Below are 21857 nucleotides of genomic sequence, written 5' to 3' on the forward strand. Positions count from 1 at the left end.
TAGGCTAGAACATGTATGACTGGTACGGTCTGTTAAAAATGTAAGGCCTCTGCAGTGCACTTACCAGACAACCCCAAACGCCCCATAGCCGATGGGCCTGTCAGGCTCAATATCCAGCTGCTGCTGTATGTGGTGCGTGTGCTGCTGCTGATGGTGGTGGTGAGCTTTGACAGCAGCAGCGGCTTGGACCTGGGCGGGAGCCGCGTCGGCCGCCGGCCCGGGAGCCTGTCCGGGCGCAGGAGAGGGGAAGTATGGCTGCTGCTGGCCGGGGTTGAGCATCACAGCCGCGGCTGCAGCCGTGGAGCTGTGTTGCTGGACTGTGTGCACGGCGGCGGCGGAGCCCGGGTGCTGCAAGTGATGCTGGCCCGCGTGATGGTGGTGGTGCATGTGGGGGGTCGGAAGGTGCTGGAGTTGGTGGTGGTGATGCGGGTGATGGGCAGCCACTGTCGAGGAGCCACCGTTATAAGCAGACATCATTTTTGTAACATTTGTAGCCGTGGTGCCGCAAAGAGCCATTCAGTGATTAAAAAAGTGATGATAATGGCTGCCGGGCGACTGATTCATAGACAGCAGACTGGCGGTTTAAATGATCCAACACCTGCTACTTTGTTTTGTTATCATAATCCCAACAAGATCTGACCCACTTCCTCTAAATTAATTTTCTTGCCTGCACACCGTTAGACTATGTCAGCCGGGGGTTAATAACGGAAAGCATATCATGAGCATGTACAGCAATGACCACCCAAGTCTAAAAATGTGTGCAACCCTAACAGCGCCACTCCTAACAATGATAAATAAAAATGAATTGAAAATAACCCGCACCCCCCTCAATCAATAAAAAAAGTCGCTGGCCCTAGATGTCCCTCATGGTAGAGGTGGCGCCCCCCTTCTCCTCATGAAATTCAGCTTCCCCAGTCTTGAAAGAACAGTATGATCTAAAGCATGTCACATGGGAAGCAGCGAATTCATCTTTTAAAAGTGTCTAAGTTTGCCACACGCTCTGGTCCACAGTCGTTGCTCTTCCCACCACAGGGGCTCCACACGGCTTGGAAAACGCATTTATTATGTCAGACTGAATCCTCCTTCTGATGTGTGCGCAATGTGTGCGCAGGCCAGACAGCGGTAATCTCCGAGCCTTAATTAACGCTGCTGATCCGGTGCACAGGAACTGTATCCAAGCCCAGGCCACAATAGAGCAGCGCACGCAGGCAGGCAGGCCCAGGCCTTGCTCATCCACTCCACTCACATATTATTATTACAACAATCCAACGAGCGCGCCTGGAAAGAAATTCCCATCAGTCTGACAGAGTGACGAAGCTTCGACCATGACTCCAAAAAAGAGAAGAGCAATCCTCACAGGCGGCTGGCAGGCAACTTAACTCCCCCATCGACAGCCTTGTTGTTTTAGTATGTTTCACTTTCGTCTTGCGGCTCATCAGCGCACAGCCAGAGAGACGAAATAACAATGCAGGGAGAAACGTTAAATCCTTTTAATACATAATAAATCATCCAGCTGCCAGGAGCTAGAAAGAAGACAGTAGTATTCAACCTGACAGCTTGCAGCGAGCTAATCGGTGTGCCTGTCCCTCACTCACTCACGCAAGTAGTCCTTCCGATCAGGGAGGTGAGCCCTGCTGTCCGCCGGGGGAGAGGAAGAAACACGCATGGAGATCTACAGTTTGGGCCCAAGCCGCTCCGCTGCCACTGGCATGATAAAACTATTGGTCACAATGCCACTGAGATGTGCAGTTGATCCAACATGGTGAACAAAACCTTCGGTACTCGGCGGTGAGATTATGCAGGTCTGCCAACCAATCGTCAACCGGACCGCAATGACGTAAGGGTAATCTCCCTGATTGACACTCCGCACAGCCAATGGCGTGTGCGGGCTGCAGTGACAGCGGGTTGACTGCGGTCGAGGCCCAATGATATCCACACTGAGACGTTGAGGAAAAAACGAACAGTTCAATTCAATTTCATAACATATCTTGACACAAGTTCTAACCAGACAAAAACAAACAAGTAGAGTGAAATATATGCTTTTTGTAAAAGATGGAAACGGGCTGGAGCAGTTGAGATTAAGAACCATCAATTGTGGCTGACCAGCTGTGTGTAATAGCAGAACTGGGCATGTTTATTATGAGGTTGCAAACAGCGATGAGTTGAGGAAATATTACAAGCAGGGAATTTAAGTTTGAAAGTTCCCACGCAGTCACAAAAGAATTATTGCTACTGTAACAGTTTTGTACAAAATATTTTTTTTTTCTGTATGCACCAGTAAACTATATTTTTATTGTAAATATCTTTATTTCTTATACACAAAACAATTACAGAGAACAGTGGGTGGCAATGGCATTCTTGTTCTCAGACTTCGTTCAACAATGCTACAACGAAATATTCCAGGAAATCAATCTAAATCATAAAATGTCACGATTAGGTGCTTTATAAGTGCAATTGGCTTGATTTTACTTATACGGTTTTACATGATATATTACTATACTGTGTATCATAACATGACATACATGTTTACAGGCAACATGAAATATAATTACTAAACCAGAGTATATATTATTCTGGTGGGTGCCTCATATATATATAAATATGCAAGATTACTGTGAAAACTAACCTCATGATATATATATATATATATATATATATATATATATATATATATATCATGAGGTTAGTTTTCACAATAATCTTGCATATTTAAATGTGTTTTGTGTTTAAATAAGTTTTGGATAAAATTAAACCCAGTCATTATTTCATCATTAAAAAATACACAGATGATCGGGCAGGGGGCGGCAATTGAGTAGGCGGTCCCGAATGTGGACAAGAGTCACATACCCGTTCTCACTGCTATCTGAATGTGGACACATGCGGCCTGAACCACCTCAGAATGTGGTTTTTGATATCCGATCTCAATGCGTCCTGACAGTGTTTTCACCTGTATTTAGAGCTGTTCACTTGTGTTTGGATCACTCAAACCACATGTTACTGCTAAATGGAAACAGGGTCTGTGTGACACACTGGAAACATTAATGTCAGATATGACATCACTGATGAACTGACTTGAACAGGTGATCTCCAGAAGGTAGAAAGTGAAATATGGCTTTACACATTCCCTCACAAAAGATCCAGACTGAACACAGTCAATTGTTATCACCCATACAGGTCTGCGTGACTCCTCTCTCCAGTCAGTAGAAACAGCAGAGCCCCAGTCCAGCTCCCCGCAGACTGTACCTGCTTCCTTCAGGGTCCAGCTCACTGGTCTTCATTCTCCCTGTTCCATCTCCACCTGAGAGGTTCTGAATAAGAGAGTCATCAGTAAAAGACAAAGTCAAAGCTGCAGCTCCTCTTCAACCTGAGCAGGTGAGTCCAACAGCTCTGACAGGTGAGCAGGTGTTTCTATCTGAGCCTGAGCTTTTACAGTCCTCCACACTGGAACTCTTTGGTCCACATTGGAGCCTCCACTTCTCCATAGAGTGCCCCCTGGAGGACTGAAGGAGCCCCACAGCCAAGCTCCCTGCAGACCACCTCTGCATTCTACTGGTCAAAGTCCTCTTCACACACTGAGGACCAGCTCTGGTTAGACTGGCCATTCTCTCTCTCTCTCTCTCTCTCTCTCTCTCTCTCTCTCTCACACACACACACACACACACACACACTCTTTCTCATGTTTTCTAACACCTTTGACTAATTAGGGACCGAGCACTAACGGTGCGAGGACCTTATTGTAATTGATTCGTCTATTAATATTATTTTTCTTCAGAAAAAGTAATCACCTTTTTGGGGGCTTTATCATATTCAAAAACTCCTCATTTTTGGAATATACATACATCTCCGCTGAAATTTACATATTCTAATGGTCCCAGGAATGGGCGTGGCAAAATGACTCAACAGCGCCCCCTTGAGAGTCAAGAAAATTAAGCCCCTCGCACAGGAGTGTCTCCGTGCCTGAGCATGGAGGCCAATCAGGAAGTGCATTAAGCATGCAATTCACCGAAAATTCCAGTAGGGGGTGCTAAGTTTGGCTGCAAAAAAAATCTGCCCATTCATTTCAGTGCAAAATGTGAAAACTTCTCACTTGATTTATTACCCCAGAAAAAATTTTCAGGACAACAATATAGTCTCAATCGCTAGTAAAAAATCATCTTCAAGACAATTTGATGTCAGTAGTTCTAATAATGGACCCATTTAGAAGAAAATAGAATATAAAGAATCATATGATTTGGGGCGTGGCTACAGGTCACTGACAAGGCGAGCCGTCACCAGGAGAGAAGCAGAGCAATGCGTATCCACGGCAACGTGTCAATAAAGTTATATATAATGTTAATATATATAATAATAGATAGAAAAGAGGACGTTTACCGATTTGGTCTCATAACTTTGACCCTTTCACACTGTATTTCCACTTTATGACAGTTTATTTGAACGTTTTGTTCAGTAAAAATGTCTTGTTCAGTGTTTGGTTGGACTAACAGACACTCCAAGGAGTCACTGCTCAGTTTTCTGAGGTAAGAAAGATACATTTTGTTTTTGTTTTTTTGCTAGCCAAAACTAACATCCCAGTTAATGCTCCAATTAATGCTAACATGAATTAGCAGCGGCTTCTCTCCCTCGCGCTCCACCACAGTTCAATTATGGTCTGCTCCGCGTATTGGAAACAAGACGGCGACGCCAGATGGCGATGAGTATAACGCTGAACTCGAGGCTTCCAACGGGCAGTCCACAAACCAATGGGTGACGTCACGGTGACTACGTCCATTATTTATATACAGTCTATGGTCTCGCCATAAAACAGATCCTTATAACTTTCCCATTCTTTGTCCCATCTGCTCCAAACGTCTCATGCTTCATCAGAGTGCAGCTCTTAACACTTCTAAATAACAATATTTCATAAAGCCCCGCCCCTTATGCTTTATCCACGCCCCCTTTTACAAAATGACCACGTTGCATACTTTAACAAACTCCTCCTACAGATTTATTCCCATTAACTTCAAACTTGCTCAGTGCAATCCCAAGGCCTTCAGGAACAAAACTTATCAAGACCTTTACTCACCGCCACACTATGTGGGCGTGACATGGCGGCAAAAGATGGCGTCTCGCCATGAAACACGGGACTGTACAACTTCACCATACATTGTCTCATCTGGCCCAAAATTCTTACACGTGATGTCATAGCGCCACCCGCTGGCTACAGGAAGTCATATGTTTTATACTTAGCCCTAGCAGTAGGCTTCACGTAGAAACACGAAATTTGGTACACACATGAATCATGTGGAGATGCACCAAAAAGCCTCTTGGACCCATACCTCAAACCCAACAGGAAGTCTGCCATCTGAGTTATGGTGCATTACTTTTTGAAGTCATAAGTACGATGAAAAGACAAGACAAAAAAACAAAAAAATAGACAAATTAACCCATAAGAACCCATGGTGACCCGTGTAACAAAGACTGTAAATCTTTTAGAATCTCCAATATTCAGCTTTATGCTTCACCTTAACTCATTAAATCCCTAAGAGACGTAAACTCAACATCCTGGTGTGGTGGTCAAGTGACTGTGACAAGAAGTGACTTCTCCAAAATGTGGCTGTTACTGGAAACAGAAATTTGAAAAAGTGGCTAATTTCAAAAAGCTTATTTTTTGTGACGAGAGTAAGTTTAAACCCATTTAACAATTCTAATCTGTTAATAGGGAACTGAACTTATTAAAGTCACAATTTTGATATATGTTATGGAGATGCAAACAAAAAGGCAAATTGTTTGTTTTTATTAGTTTTTTATTCATTCCTATTTTGTTACTTAAAAACAAATCTGTAAAATAATTTCTTGTTAAACAGCACTATTAATGTCGCAATTTTTATATACAGAAAATTTGTCTAGTTTTTTTAAATTTAAAATAAGAAATATCCTAAACATAAATACAATAAACGCCCAATGTAACGTGTACATCACATCACAGATCTTTGACATTTAGTGGTAGAATTTTTTTTTTTAAACATCATAAATGTGTTCTATGTGGTCCACTTGTTTTGTGGTATGTCCCCCATCATTTTCCTTTAAGGATAACTGGGTCTGGGTTCTTATGGGTTAAGTTTTGAATTAGCGTAGGACCATGGGAGTTGTTGTCTTCCCCACCGCTGGCGTCACTGTAGTCATTATATCTGAATTGTCAGCAGAGGTGTCCTTCTCTCTTAAACAAATGAACCAGGTGAATAAAACGGGTAAAAAATCTGAATAAAGCAATTTCGCGCTAAAATTCAGTGTTTCTCGTACATTGTTCGGCGGATACAGGACATCCTGGAGAGATGAAAAACACTGACCAAAATCGTAAAAATGTGGCTTAAAACTGGATAGAAATAGAATTATAATTAAAATTTTTTATCTTTTTTTTTTAATATAATTTTTTGTTTCCCTACATGTATTCTGCCGCTGCTGGATTTTCAGTGCCGCCACAAAAATAAGTTATTTGTAATATCGTGGTGAATTGAAGACTTTCACTTGCACACAGTTAAAACACAACATCATAAGTTTACAGAGTGTTGCGCCAGCGACACTTTTACCACAATAACTAAACGGTTTGCGCTATCGGGAAAATTCAAATGTTTTCTGAAAGCTGAGAAGTTGCTCTTTACAGCCAACATGGTGTCATTACGGTAATTTCACTCGCACTTCTCCTGGAAGCCCCAAAAAAAAACACGAACACACACTCTCAGCAGTGGAGAAATAGAAACACTGGATTATTTATGAAAAAAGTTGACAAAGACAAAAACGAAGGACATTTTCACTATAATTAAGGCAACGACCTGCGAGGTCCCTATTGTATTTCTTTTTTTAATTTATATTGGTGAAATGACGTAACAAACAAGGTGACATGAGAGACAAATACACTACAACATGTGGACCACAAGTAGAGACAGCAGACATACAGCGCAAACAACAACAAAGAAAAACATAAATGATAAACGATTTGCACAGAGGCATCACAGGTGTATGTGCGTGTGTGTGTGCGTGTGTGTATGTGGATGAGGGGAAGATGCTACGACATGAATATAAATATATATAACATGGCTCACTTATATGTATAACACAATGAAAATAATCAAACAAACAATGTGGGCGTGGCATGGCGGCAAAATATGGCGTCTCGCCATAAAACACGAGATCGTTATAACTTTTCCATTCTTTGTCTGATCTGATCCAAACTTGTCATGCTTCATCAGAGTCCAGCCCTTAACACTTGTAGATAACAATATTTCATAAAGCCCCGCCCCTTATGCTTTATCCATGCCTCCTTTCATCAAATGACCACGTTGCATACTTTACATAACTCCTCCAAGAGATTTAATCCCATTGCCTTCAAACTTGGTCAGTACCATCAACGGGCCTTGGGGAACACAATTTATCAACACCAATACTGACCTTCACAATATGTGGGCGTGGCATGGCGGCAAAATATGGAGTTTGCCATCTAACACCAGACTGGATAACTTGACCATACATTGTCCAATCTGTCCCAAATTTCACACAAGTGATTAGGGTCCAGTCCAGAACACACCTACGTGTCAATAGTGACACACAGTCATAGCACCCCCTGCTGGCAACAGGAAATAACATGTTTTACACCTACCCCGAGCAGAGTAGTAGGAGACATGCAATTTGGCACGCAAAGGGACTGAGCACACAGCGTCGCGCCCGACGTGGCCTCCCCCGACGGCTCCACTCTGCTCGGTCCCCTTCAGTCCTGCTTGCACGCCTAGTTGACATTGCTTTACATGGCTGTCACAGAAAAAATCCAGATGATGATCCAACCAACAAGCCTAACAATCCCTGCTGACATCTTTGCATTGATGTCTTAGCTCATATGCATACTGTACAAGTTACAAACCCCATTCTACAACAGTTTGGACCTTGTCTAAAACATAAACACAATGTCAAACACAACGTTAAACATTTTTTGGAGTCGGGGTTGTAAGTCCTGTGATGTTTGCACATATATATACATATATCTTTCTTACATTATACATGTATATACCTGTTGAGTTTAGTTTTTAATGTTGTGTATGGCAAGAACATCTTCCTATACAAGTGCATTTACTGCATGATGGCAATAAAATTCATTTGATAATAAAGTTTGGAAAAAACCTGATATTGCTGTCTGTGATTGGTTAGTAATATTCCAACGGAAAGTTTTTTGGGGAAAATGCTTAATTTTAGCCATTGTGATTTTAAGGTTAAGAATATAATCTGGTGTTTCATCTACAAAATGACTCATGAAAACCAAACATTTTTAATATTTGAAATGAAACAATCCCACCACCATACTTATTTGTTGACTCCTTGAGCTTTACTTAATCATGATTCAAGCATACAATCAAAGATAATATAAACATCTGGTAAAATAAGATGAATTCTGTAAACTTTATTCTTCACAACTGCATTTAATGACAATTTAATTGAAGGCTGAGAGAGTCTGGAAAATTCTGTTCATTCAGTGGTTTAATTTGACTCTTAAAACGCTGTAAGAACTCTACTGAATTCTTTACTCTGTAAAACATAATTGTGACTTAATGTACGCAGTTCTCAGCTGATCAGATGTTCTCACTTGACATCAGGAAGGAACTCAATCTCTTCGCCCAGATGCTTTTTCAGCCACGGCATTATCTTGAACAGGTCGATGTGAAAGTCTCGAGCATCAGCAGGTGGTGTGACTCTGCTGCCCCCTTGGTCACATACGTGAGTAGTGCCCCAGCTCACCACTCCCACCTGGAGGTGAAAGCAGGAGAAATGTCCACATGGTGTCGATTGCAGTGTGTATCTAGCAATGGTGGATTGTAACCAAGTACATTTACTCAAGAACTGTACTTAAGTACAATTTTAAGGTACTTGTACTTTCCATTTATGCAACTTTATACTTCTACTCCACTACATTTTGAGGCAATATTGAACTTTTTACTCAACTACACTTAGCTGACAGCTTTACTTACATTTTCAGGAAAAACATGATCAGTTTAAATTAATATATTTATACATTTTTATCATGTAAACCACATAAAAGTAGTGTGGCCATTCACACTTTTACTTACATTAGGGTTTAAATGCAGGACTTACTTGTAGTGGAGTAATTTCACAGTGTGGTATTAGTACTTTTACTTAAGAAAAGGATCTGGATAATTCTTCCACCACTAGTATTAAGGCTTTTTAAAGTGGGAAACTTGCTGACCTGAAAGTAGCGCTGTCTTTTCTGCAGAAACAGGGATCCACCTGAGTCACCTATACAAAAAGAGACAACATGTAATTCATGTGAGTCCCATGTTGCTCAAACGGGGCCTCTATGATGCAGCTAGTGCAGAGTACAGACCTTTACAGGCGATAGTGTGCTGGTATCCTGTGGATCCTCCGGAACAGAGGAATCTGTCTGGTACATACTCATCCAAAGTCACATTGGTGGGCTCTTTAAGTGTTTGCAACGCCTTCTCCACACAGCTGCACCTCTGCAGACAGCAAAGTAGTTACAGTGCAGCACTGAGATAGACATATGTTTTCCACAATATGTACAGTATAGGCTTCAACCCTCTGAAACCAAAGCTGGTCAGGGCTTTTTTGCTCTTTTCCCATTTTACTCACCGTGGCCTTGCATTTTAACAGGAACATTATTTTTATTTCTATTATTTCAATTGGAATCAAATTTAATTTATATATACAACACTTTTCCATGTGCACACAAGTGTAAATAATGTTTGGGGGGGGGTTTCACCTGCTATACATATTTGCATTTTTACAACCTTTCCTGTCCTCTCCTCTCAGCTCTGTGTAAATTGATTTTCATTGAATATTTGTCACGTGACGTCTCTGCAGAATCACTCATAGCTTCACAGTGTCGCTGAGGAGAGCAGAATTTAATGTTTTTAACAGGTTATTGCAATTTTTTTGGCAATGTTTCAAATGAGACATGTAGAATAAAGTGATTATGACAGAAATATCACAATTTCAAGCTTTATTTTTGTTCCTTTTCTAACAGAAGTTTAAATTCAGATGAAAAGGCCTGTTTCACAGTTTCTTTCTATGATGAATGGTGTATTTTTGGTGATTACTTAAAGTAAATGCAGCCCTCAGTCTAAAATCCCGTCAACTGTCACTCACCTGACTCTCTGTCTGAATATAAGTTGCTTCTCTGGAGTCCTTCTGGATAAAAAAGGCAGGAGTCACCGCGAGTGGTAGGAGCTCCTTTCCTATGTACAGATGTATTTTATTTAAAATATATGGACAATATTCAGAATATTTAAAGTCTGAATTCCTTGCTGTAATATATTTGTTAACAGGGAAAATAGGGAAGTTATTGCATGGGTTTGTGGAGTGTAAAAGTTAGAGGTCATACTGTGCTGCTGACAGGTGGAGTTAACTTTCTTCATGGCTCGGCTGGCTGGTACGGTACACGGCAAGCAGATCGGTCTGTTGTATGAAATAATGCAAACCCACAGTCAGCACTAACAGTTGCATAAATGTTATCCCCTTTCCTAAGCTACACAAAATAAGAATATAAGTTAAAAGATATTAAATATAAGACCAGACCAACCCATTTCATGACAAAACTAATGTTAGGTTGTATAGGCTCCATATTGAAGCTCGAGAGAAAAGTGATGTTTCAATGTGAAAACATGTAAAAAGACTTAAAACTATACAGTATATGACTGAATTTGGAGTTAGGCCATGAAACAGTTTTTCTCTATTTCTGTGTTCAGGTTTGGTTTATTTGCCGTGAACTTTTTGAGAGAGACAGTGTGACAGGAGCAGAAAGTGAGAAGTTGAATGTCAGATATCAGGTTTCAGTGCCTTCGGTGGACAGTGTTTCAGAGCAGATAATACTTGTAATTTTTAGCTGGGTTTTTAATAACACATTTTTCTGTGGTGTGGAAAACTCAGATCACATACACTAGCGCTCTAAAGTTTGGGGTAACCCAGAAATGTCTGTGATGTTTGTTGGATAGTAAAGACATTGACAAGGGTAGAAATAATCATTTTAACCTGTACAAATTTCCAACTTTACCTCTAGATACTCAACCAGCCTTAGGCCTTGCTTCTCAAATCAGCACAAAACAGTTTTCAGCTGTGCTTACATAATGCTCAGGTGTTATTGTATATATTTCAAAAGTATATATTTCAAAAGAAAATCAGCTGTTTCTAGCTTACCACATTAAAAATGTCTACACTCGTAGACACAAGTCAGTGCCTTTTGAGTTGAGCTCCTGGGTTAGATGCAACCCTGGTTCATAACGTTTTATTTATGTGGGCTGTCTTACCTGACTTCACTGGAGAGAGGGATAGTTTTCACCTGTACCAGAGCTACATCGTAGTCATAGAACTCTGATACGTTTCTATGATTGAGCGCCCTGGTGTTGTACTTTGGGTGCATGATCACGTTTTTGAGAACAACCTCGACCTCACCTGGGAACCACAGAAGCTGCTTGTTATTTTCACATAAAATGAAGAAGACATGGAACCAGCGATGGAGACAATTAACTTATCATGAGAATGTTACTGAGGAAATAAATCATGTGAGATGTAGGCTCATTTTCTGATTGATTTTCATACATCTCTCTATGCAATTATGGATTAATCATGCAATATGCTTTTGATACAATAATTTTGATCATGTGATCATGTGTCTATCATCACAAAAAGATATATTATATGTGGACATTGCAAAATCTGTGTCCAATTATATCTCTGTAAGTCATAACAAGGCAGGAGGTTTGATAACAGGTCAGGACACGGACATGGTGTACTGGGCAGAGAAGATTACTGCCTGGTGACATGACGTGTCCCTATATTGATTAAACTGACGAATCAATGGATCGAGAGGGACGCACCTTCTGGAGAGATTCTATCGACATTATCAGTAAACATTGCTAGGCTATAAAACTGGGTTTCAGGGACAGAAGGGGGTCCAACCTCCATGAACTGACCAGCCTAATGTGATGTCAGGGATGTGTAGATTGAACCCAGAGACTCTGTAACTGCACATTCCTTGACATATTATAATAAAATGCAACAACTAAGGACTTGGACGTCTCCTGCTCATCATTCCCCATCAAACAATCTGCGCAGAGAATTGGTAAGAGAATTTGCTGTTGGAGTCAGATAATCTAATTTTAAAGGTTTCCTCAATGCATTTCTCTAACCACACACACACACACACACACACACACGCACGCACGCACGCACACACACACACACACACACACACACACACATTCACACAAACAGAGAGAATGCAGGATTAAGGTACTTTCATATTGGCTTCTCCTATTCTCGTTATTTTTCTCACATTAACCTCAATCTTGCTTGTCCTGACACTAACCGTGACGTAAGCGCCTCTCCTGACGTTTTTCTGTGCTCGCTTTGGCAAAGCAGTGAGCAGCTGTCAGAACCCAGTTCGGGCTCACAATGGATCCAACACACGGCGATGTCTATAAGGGAGGAAAGTGTTGTGTGAAAATCCTCTCTGAAATATCAAACGAGAAAAAAATCTCCATTCTGATATTCTGATTTTGAGTGACTGGCCTGTCTGCCAACTGTGGCTGATTCCAGAATGATGTGCCAGGGTCTGGTGAAGGCTTTCTTACCCGATGTCACCAATTCCTGAGCTACCCCACACACTGTCACACTCTTGTCACCTGTAATATGATATATTTTAATGTTTCAGTAACTAAAATGCTGTTATCAGCAGTGGGAAAAGTATTCTGATATCTTACTTCAGTAAAAGTACTAATACCACACTGTGAAATGACTCCACTACAATTAAAAGTCCTGCTTTCAAAACTTACTGAAGTAAAAGTATAAAAGTATCAGCATCAAAATGTACTTACTAAAAGTAAAATTACTCTTAATGCAGAATAGACCCACTTACAGTGTTATATTCTACATATTCCAAATATATTATTGGATTATTATTGATGCATTTAAATTTTCTCAAGGTAGGGCTCATTTTGATTACTTAATATACTGTTATGAGGTTTCAATTAAAAAAAAAAAAAAAAGTCTAATAACTTTAGATTTATGATGTTTTTATGTTAAATCTCAACCTGAAAAGTAACTAAAGCTGTCAGCTAAATGTGGTGGAGTAGAAGTATAAAGTTACATGAAATGGAAATACTTTAGAAAAGTACAAGAACCTCAAAATTGTATTGAAGTACAGTACTTGAGTAGATGTAGTTAGTTACATTCCACCACTTTATGCTTGAATTATAAATCTAGGGCAGACTGTTTTTGTACTATGAGGTCAAATCCTTGTTATTCTCATAATGTAGTTTCATGCTGACAAAATGTTTTGCCTTAGTGTTGAAACAATTTACTTACTAATGATGCTGTTGAACACCTCCCCCAGTTTTCTGAAGTCTTCCAGAAAGAAGATGTGATCCTCGCCTCGTTTGTGTGAGGCCAAGGAATTCAGCTGATCTTTGTTATTTCGATCGCCAATACCAAACACATAGACATCTGAAATCACACACGTGAAATTACTGTATACATACATAGGCAACCGTGTCATCACACTTCAAATTACTTTGCATGCCAGATTTATGATAACAGTCAGTAAAAGTAATGCTAAAGTGACGATAGAGAAGCTAATATGTAAATATGTGCTGCACATGGTGGATTAAAACATTTCATTGAATTTACATATACTGTATTTTTGTATTTATCCTGATACCCAGCATTGTTTCAGCTGTATGATCACTGGTTCTTGTGTGGTAGCCCAGCAGGTTCCGGATCTGGGCCAGGGCGATCTCAGGGTTCTTGCCTGTATTGGAGTAACCTGCAGGCAGAAATACAGAAAGAGGGGATGAATGCTAACAGTATAGCCAAAAGATAATGTGCCCTTTTCCAATACAAAAAGTAGAGAAGCCCTGAGAGGCAACTAAGAAAATCTTTTCTGATGATCCCTTTTCTGAGACTGATCCAAACAGTTTTCTCTATTGTGTATGCAGTGATGGAATGTAACTAAATTCATTTACTCAAGTGCTGTACTAAATTTTGAGGTACTTGTACTGTACTTGAGAATTTCCCTTTAATGTAACTTTATACTTCTACTTCATTTATTTATAGTACAAATATTGTACCTTTTACTCCACTAAATTTTGCTGCCAGCTTCAGTTACTTTTCAGGTCAAAATTTAACATAAAAAACATGATAAATTTAAAGTGATTAGACTTTTTTCATTTATTTAAACCTCATAACTGTGTATTAAGTAGTTTAAATGAGCCCTACCTTGAGAAAATTCCAACACTGCTTATATAAATGCATCACAATTAATATACTTAGAATATGTATTACTATCTGAGTGGGTCAATTCTGCAGTACGAGTACTTTAACTTTTGATACTTTAATTACATTTTGATGCGTTTGAATGCAGGACTTTTACTTGAGGTGGAGTAATTTTACAGTGTGGTATTAGTACGTTTACTTAAGTAAGGGATCTGAATACTTCTTCCACCACTGGTAGGAACAAATTACATATGTGGACTCATAGGTTGCAGGGCCTGTTTAAAAAATGTCTAGCGACAAGAGACTACACCATGTTCTTAATAGGACTAACACACAATGTAATATGTACTTCTGTTTAGAGTGCAAAGAGAACGTGAAACTCACCTGGACATGAATGTGTTTAGTCCTATTTAGAACATTGGGCTGTGGTGCACTACAGCCTCTTGTGGCCAAAATGAATATTACAACAACAAACATTTTTTTGTTCTTAAGTCATCAACAGGAAAGAAAACAATTTAGATCAGACTTAGAATGTGTCACTTTTTTCCCCACACTTGCCTTTCAGGGCTTCTCATCCACAATCTCAACAGATTTTTTTTCAGTATAGGTTTATGAGACCCTGCCTGTGCCTTTACCATCTGTTTCTATGATGATGATGTTCTGAGTCTCATTAAAATGGTTTTTGGCACTGTTTATCTTAAACATGCTGATCCTCTCACTAACTCGTAACAGGGCAGCATGCAGGTTGGTGCCTGTCTGTCTCCCATGGCCTGCAAATGAAGAGATATAAAAGATGAAACGATTAAAAAATGCATTGAGTGATAATTGTATTAAACAAATTGGTGTATCATGGTTGAGACATACTGTACTGATTAGGGGCCTACTTGAGAATATCGCCCCGCATGTGATCATCACATGAATGAATTTTGCAAGTAAAAGTAACAAGCTCAGTCTTACTGCGGTAGTTAAAGTGCTCCAGATCCCATATGACGTCGTCGGCATTACTGCTAATATCTGAGTCTCTGATATCTACAATGTCTATAGCCTGACTGGCAAATGACAACACATGGAACTTCAGCTGAACCTCGTAGCTGTCCAACTAAAAGGAAAATGAAGAACAAGTGTAAGTTTTCAGACATACAAACAGACACCTGTATTATGAAACATTTTAATAGTGGTACTTCAGTAACTAAAATTTTCTTATCAGTGGTGGGGAAGTATTCAGATCTCTTACTTCAGTAAAAGTACAAATACCACACTGTGAAATTACTCAACTACAAATAAAAGTCCTGCTTTCAAAACTTTCAAATTTTCTCAAAGCAGGCCTCATTTTAACTACTTGATATACTGTTATGAAGTTTTAAGTTTAATATCACTTTACATTTTTGATGTTTGTCATGTTAAATCTTGACATGAATAGTAACTAAAGCTGTCAGCTAAATGTAGTGGAGTAAAAAGTTCAATATTTGCCCCTAAATGTCGTGGAGCAGAAGTATAAAGTTACATAAAATGTAAATACTCAAGTAAAGTAAAAAAAAAAATTATAACTCAAAATTGTACTTAAGTACAGAACTTGAGTAAATGTACTTAGTTACATTCCACCACTAGAGTCTTTGTCACATACCTTTCTAATCAGAGCAATAGTGGCATCCCTGGATAAGTTAAAGTTCTTCTCCGTGATGCTTCCTGATGTGTCCAGTAAGATGTAGACATTCATACGACTGCCTTCAGACACACGGAAGGTTCGGCCAAAGGATGTGTCTGATTCTGACACATCACAAGGAACGGTTTTATTAAAACTACAGTTTTGAACATGCTCTTAAAATTTCATTTTTTTTAGTTGAAGATACAAGTTTTACCCACCTTTCTTTTTATATTCTGGTGAGAGGACATCCATGACTCCTGCGAGTGAGCCCGCCATGGCTGCTGCCACAACGCTGGGGGAGTCAAAGGTATTTGGGGCTGCAGCAGAGCACAAAGATTTCATGCATTTTTTTCCCTATGAACTCTGCTTTGATCTAAGTCCCTTTTTTGGTCATAAAAATTGCAATTTGGTACATAATAAACAGAATCAAACACAACCAAACAACCTTTGTTTCAACAATGTTTTTTACCAAATTTCAGACATCTCAAAAGCTTACTACATGTATCAACAGACTTGAGAGTTTCAGGGCTTTTTAAAATTTACGATTTTTTCATGAAAAATTTCGACATGCTATACTATGACTTTTTAAAAATATGTTTTTTTTTGTTGTTATTTCTGGAAAAGCCACACTACTACATGCATCAACAGAGTATAATAAGAAAAAAAAATGAAGAAAAAATGAAGAAAATGCTTAAATCTAATCCTAAACCAATTTAAAGCTGCCGTTTTGCACCTTGGCACCGTGGTGTTGAACCGCTCCACTCCCTGTCCTCCAGGCAAATTCTTTCAGCTGACCCCAGTAGATCCAGACCCGACTGACAACGATAGACCACCTTCTCCCCTGTGTTAAACGACCCTCCTGATCTCTGGGCCCCTGGTGGGGTCCCTGGGTCCCTGCAGTCGTCAGCTGCACAGGGGCAACAGTAGACAAAATATACAATGATGATTACATGTTGAGGTTATAACCAGTCTTAAAATGATAAACAATTCCAGAATATAACCTTTGTGTAGGTGAATATGTAGTAATTTGAAATTGTGCACAAAAGCCTTTTCAGACAAAATGTTTTAGCTGATTAATAGGCCAAAATAGTACAAATAGATAGTAAAAGGTTCTAACTAAATGCTTCAAATTATTTACTAAAAAGAAAGGCTAAAGGTTGAAATAGGCAAAATTAACATGGTTGAGGTGCTAAAAGTACTGACTAAATAAAAAAAGAAATTGCTAAAAGTATTTGTTAAATTGTAAATACTATGCTAAATGGTTGAATAGAATAGAATAGAATAGAAAAGATAGAATAGAATATCTTTATTGACATTGTGGCATGTACTACGGAATTAAGTGCATTGTTGTCAGTGCAAGATTATAAACAAATAAATAAAAGTGTAAATAGTAAGCTATAAGTAACATTCATACAAAAAAATTAAATAGTTAAAAGTTACGTTTATTGATAAACAGCAAAAATAGTTGAAAAAATTGAAATACTTTTCTAAAAGTAACGTTAAGCCTAATAATGAACAGTTAAAATAGTTAGCATTACCTTAAAGTAGCAGTGTTAATAAACGGTTGAAAAGTTCTACTAAAAGTAGTGTTATTGAAAAATTGTTAAATGATGAATGGCCAAAATAATTAGCTAGTAAGTAATTTTAATGGATAAACAGTTTAAACAGTTTAGCTTAAAGTAATATTAGGCCTAACGAGAAACAAATTAAATAGTTAGCATTAGCTGTTCATTGATGAATAGTTGAAATAGTTAGCTAAAAGTAATTTGTAGTGGTTGGAACATTCACATAGTTGCTGACCAAACCAGCCTAAATATTGACAGTTCAATTTAAAATAAATAAATAAATAAATATGCACTTTTATGCTATGAATAGTGTTCATCGTCGTGAGGATCACTTATGTGTATTCATCAAAAGCTGCTTTACAATGTAAACCTCAGTAAGTATGAGCTTAGTCAGTGCATGCTCACTGTACCATAGGCTCTAATACACCTGATGAACTGGGCTCAGGGCCTCGTGTAAGTGGATGTTCATGGATATACTTGATGTTTGTTGTGCATGATTTAAGCTTTATCATGACCAAGGTTTGTGATATTGTGCATCCTCACCATGGTTGTCACAGATGGGAGTGGTTCCTGTCCACCACCCAGAGGGAGTGCAGTTCCTTTGGGCTGACCCCGACAGAGTGAACCCTTCCTGGCAGGAGAAGCTCTGCGTCATCCCAACACGGGACCACTGGTCCGTGGGCCAAAAGTCCCCATTATCCAGCTGGAGCTGAGCCGGACACAACACGTCTAGGAGCGGGTTAGAGGTGGACAGACAGAGGAGAAGAGGATGCATGCGAGACAAAAGAGTCCTTTAAGACAAAATGAGATTATGAGCACAAGACTCCTTTTGTGTACTTGTGAGACTGAATGCATCAATATCCAAACCATTACCTTTGCAATGGGCCCGTGATATTGGCCTGCCATTGGTTAATCTCATTGTCGACCACTCCCCATCAGCACTGCAGAGCCTGGAGCTGACTGGGAAAGGGTATCTGCCGGGGCCGCAGTGATAAGTCAGCACGCTGCCCTCCAGCCCTCCCTGTAGAAGAAAAACATATGGTCTGTTTTGGTGCTAAGTAAAATCATTTGAAGCATTAGGTGCTCGATTTGTTTCACTTTCCAGATCTTCTAATTCCCTTTTCTCATGATTCTAAAATTACCCTCCAAATTCAGAGTAATGCCTAACTTTTGCTTGGCTGACAAACACTAAAATAAATGTATTTTTTATACATCATCATTCTGTTCATGTTTATGACATATTTGTATTAATTATTATAATATAACATTAAAGCATAGCTAAGAATATGTTCTCGATCATTAAGTTATTGTGTTAATTTTAGGTCCTATATTGCAAAAAGTGAGATTTCCATTTATTTTTTAATAGGTAGGTGCTATATTTATACTGCGAAAGTGTCGAAATGTTTAATGAATGGGAAAATGCAAGTTACAGACCAATAATCAGCTGAAAAATAACAATCCGGTAAACATAAACAACCATTGTTTCCAGAAGAGTGATGTCATTTATTTAATTGATTTAATCAAGCACAGTAATTTAAACAGAGAAAAAAACAAACTACACTACTAATGACATATAAAGGCTCCTATGTGGCATGTGTGACGCCCATTTTGAGAGCATCAGGGCATTTAAAAATGTATTCGTTTTTCATGAAAAATTTCGACATGCAATAGGATGACATTTTTTCAAATTTCAAATTTTGGACATCTCAAAATATGGTGTTGTCCTTTATTTCTGGAAAAGCCAACCTACTTCATGTATCAACAGACTATGATATGCTAATTTTGAGAGTAACGTGGCATTTAAAAATTTTATGATTTTTACATGAAAAACTTCGACATGCTATAGTATGACTTTTTTGCCAAAATTTTGAGGACATATTCTAAATTGTTGTTTTTATAATATTTTTGGACGTATTATACTATTACTATGATTAATAAAACTATTTTAAATCGTTTTTAGTCATTTTTGGACCAACAACAGAATGACCACATTTTACGACATACTATAATATGACATTTTGGTGTTTTTTGGACATACAAAAATATCGTTTGCTTTTTATATATTTTTGGACATTTTATGCTGTTACTATGACCAACAAAGTGATGATGACGTGTGTCACCTCAGATAGCTCAGTGTTATAGCAGAAATGACTTGAAGACAGAAGGTTATTGGCTCAAACCTCATGACAGAAAGTGAATTTTTAAAGTCTATCACCACAATGAAGAAGACAAATATGACCATGTGTCAGAGGAGATAGCTCAGGGAGACAGAAGACTGACTATAAGACAAAAGGTTGTAGGTTCGATATAATTGATAATTGTGAGAGAAAAATATTGTGTTCTTTGAACATTAAAGCATGTAAACATGATCTAATAGGCGCCCAAAGTACAAGTATACACCTAAATATGTGCATAGCAAGTCTCCTTTAAACAGATTGAAAGTTTCCCATTGAAAATTTATAGAGTTCATAGAGGTGGCAAATGTTTGTTTGGTCCGACGAGTGATCCAAAAGCCAACCAAACCACATTCATTAAAAAAAATTTTTTTTTAAAAGACAGCAAAACCTCAAATACTCCGTTTTGAGAACTGGAACAAGATAATGCTTTTTATAGATATTTAATCTGTAATAAAAATTGTCTGCGATCAGCTCATAATTTCATCTCACTTTATCATTTGTTACCTGTGAGTAGGTGACATTTCCTCCTTTGATCCTCTCTGTGGTCGAGCAGTTCAAAGGCTGTGGATCCTCATATGTTTCATACTCCTCATACTGCAGGAAGACTGGAGCACAAACAGTAAAACTATTGGTGATGAAAGGCATCTCTATGTGCAAAATGTTGACAGACAAATGCTTCAACACCAAGCCAAATAGTTTAGACCCATAAACATTTCATACTCGAACGTACAGCAAGTGCAACACAACATTGAAATGCTCACCTTCCTGGACAGAGATGATGAGTAGGACCCATAGTATGGATTTGACATACATGACCAGACCAGAGTTATTGTGTCTTCGAGTGACAGAATCTACAGCAAGAGTGTCTGTATCGACCTGCAGTCAGCTGCTTTATTTGATGACTGATTACCCATTAACACAGCAGTACAAACAGGGAGGAAGGGATTGAGCAATTGAGGACAGAACACAGATTTAAACTCTTGCTTTCAGCAAAGTCTTGTCGTTACATTTTCACATTACTTATCAATTTAACCCTCTATGGTACGCATAATGGTGCCAGTTAGGAAAAAATGTTCATAGTGGGGTTTTTTTTGTCTTAAAAAGACAATTTACATAGATTTTTTTTTTCTTGGAAGTTTTTGGGGTTTGTTGCCATAACGGTGCACAAGTGAAAAAAGAGGGGGGTTTTTCAATTTGAACATCATTTATTTAATAAAGATGTGTAAAAGATTCAGTAGCTTCAACAGGGTACAATACAAAACATTTTAAATTTAAAAACATCATCAAGGAACTTTTTTAACTGGTTTCTTGTCTGAATGTTGTGGCAACATTGTACCAATGACCCATTGAAATTAGTGTCTTGAACAGTCTAAGTGTAAATCTTCAAACTTGAAACAAACTACTTATCAAAACAAAGATTGCAAAACAGCCCTGTGCCTTTCCTGACATCCATTATTGGTATCCACTGCTGCTCTAAGTGCTTATAGAGCTCCATAGTCCTGCCACATCCAGAAGTACTCAGACGACACTGCTATTGTGGCGTGTATCAGGAATGGACAGGAATCTGAATATAGGGATCTGATAAAAGCCTTCAGAGACTGGAGTCACAAGAATCTATCTCCTACCGAACACCTCAAAGACTAAAGAAATGATCATAGATTTACACAGGCTCAAGCCCCCTCTTCTGCAGATGTTTTATCAGTCTGTGGTGGTAGTGTTTTGTTTTTTTGCTGCAGTCTGCTGGGGAGGCAGCATCACACACAGAGATGCAAGGCGGTTGGACAGACTGGTCCGAGGAGCTGGTTCTGTGGTTGGAGCCAGGTTGGACACACTGGAGGAGGTGGTGGAGAGATGCACTGTCAAGATGTTCCAGGCCATCCTGAAATACCCGGATCATCCGCTACACAAAACCTTTATGGACCAAAATAACAGCAGTGGAAGGCTCCTCTCTCTCCGTTGCAGGACGGAGATTCAAAAGATCCTTCGCTCCTACAGCCATCAGGCTGTCTCATTCTTCAAGAGATTCTACCAGACTAACTGAATTTTCCCTCAGGGATAAATAAAGTAATTTTGATTTGATTTGATTTGATTTGATGAAGCATTTCTTTTCAGGGGTGAAACATAGGTATTTTATCATAGTAACATTTTGTGCACTGGACTTTCACAATGCCCTTGCATCCAGGGTATTTTCTGCTGCCCTTT

General features: G+C 39.0%; 2 protein-coding genes across 2 annotated transcripts in view; both read right to left on the reverse strand.

Annotated features, from left to right (window-relative positions):
* Positions 1-1765, reverse strand: part of nlk2 (nemo-like kinase, type 2) — a 35686-nt gene extending 33921 nt beyond the window's left edge. The window contains exon 1 of the mRNA XM_059330704.1: positions 65-1765. Coding sequence (XP_059186687.1) covers positions 65-516 — 452 coding nt within the window. The 5' untranslated portion in view covers positions 517-1765. The remainder of the gene's footprint in view (positions 1-64) is intronic.
* A 6553-nt stretch (positions 1766-8318) lies between these two features.
* On the reverse strand, positions 8319-20561 carry si:ch1073-280e3.1 (complement C2). The gene is made up of 19 exons (XM_059331948.1): positions 20417-20561; positions 20160-20260; positions 18352-18499; positions 18022-18207; positions 16647-16820; positions 16132-16230; positions 15893-16035; positions 15226-15367; positions 14904-15038; positions 13715-13819; positions 13363-13500; positions 12568-12680; positions 12365-12473; positions 11304-11448; positions 10382-10455; positions 10147-10235; positions 9365-9497; positions 9227-9276; positions 8319-8769 (listed from the first exon to the last, which is right to left on the reverse strand). The coding sequence occupies exons 1-19, from the start codon at positions 20466-20468 to the stop codon at positions 8605-8607; spliced, it is 2301 nt and encodes a 766-aa protein (XP_059187931.1). The 5' UTR covers positions 20469-20561; the 3' UTR covers positions 8319-8604.
* Positions 20562-21857: the final 1296 nt, after the last annotated feature.

Source organism: Centropristis striata, chromosome 4, assembly GCF_030273125.1.
Source record: "Centropristis striata isolate RG_2023a ecotype Rhode Island chromosome 4, C.striata_1.0, whole genome shotgun sequence".
Classification (NCBI taxonomy): Eukaryota; Metazoa; Chordata; class Actinopteri; order Perciformes; family Serranidae; genus Centropristis; species Centropristis striata.

Bases quoted from the DNA above. Each gene is read 5' to 3' on its own strand.
- si:ch1073-280e3.1 (XM_059331948.1), bottom strand. From the start codon at position 20,468: ATGTATGTCAAATCCATACTATGGGTCCTACTCATCATCTCTGTCCAG. The intron at 13,820-14,903 runs GTAAAGGCACAG...TTCTGCCTGCAG, and splicing joins CATCATCATAGAAACAGATG to GTTACTCCAATACAGGCAAG. The intron at 9,498-10,146 runs GTGAGTGACAGT...TGCTGTCTGCAG, and splicing joins ATATTCAGACAGAGAGTCAG to AGGTGCAGCTGTGTGGAGAA.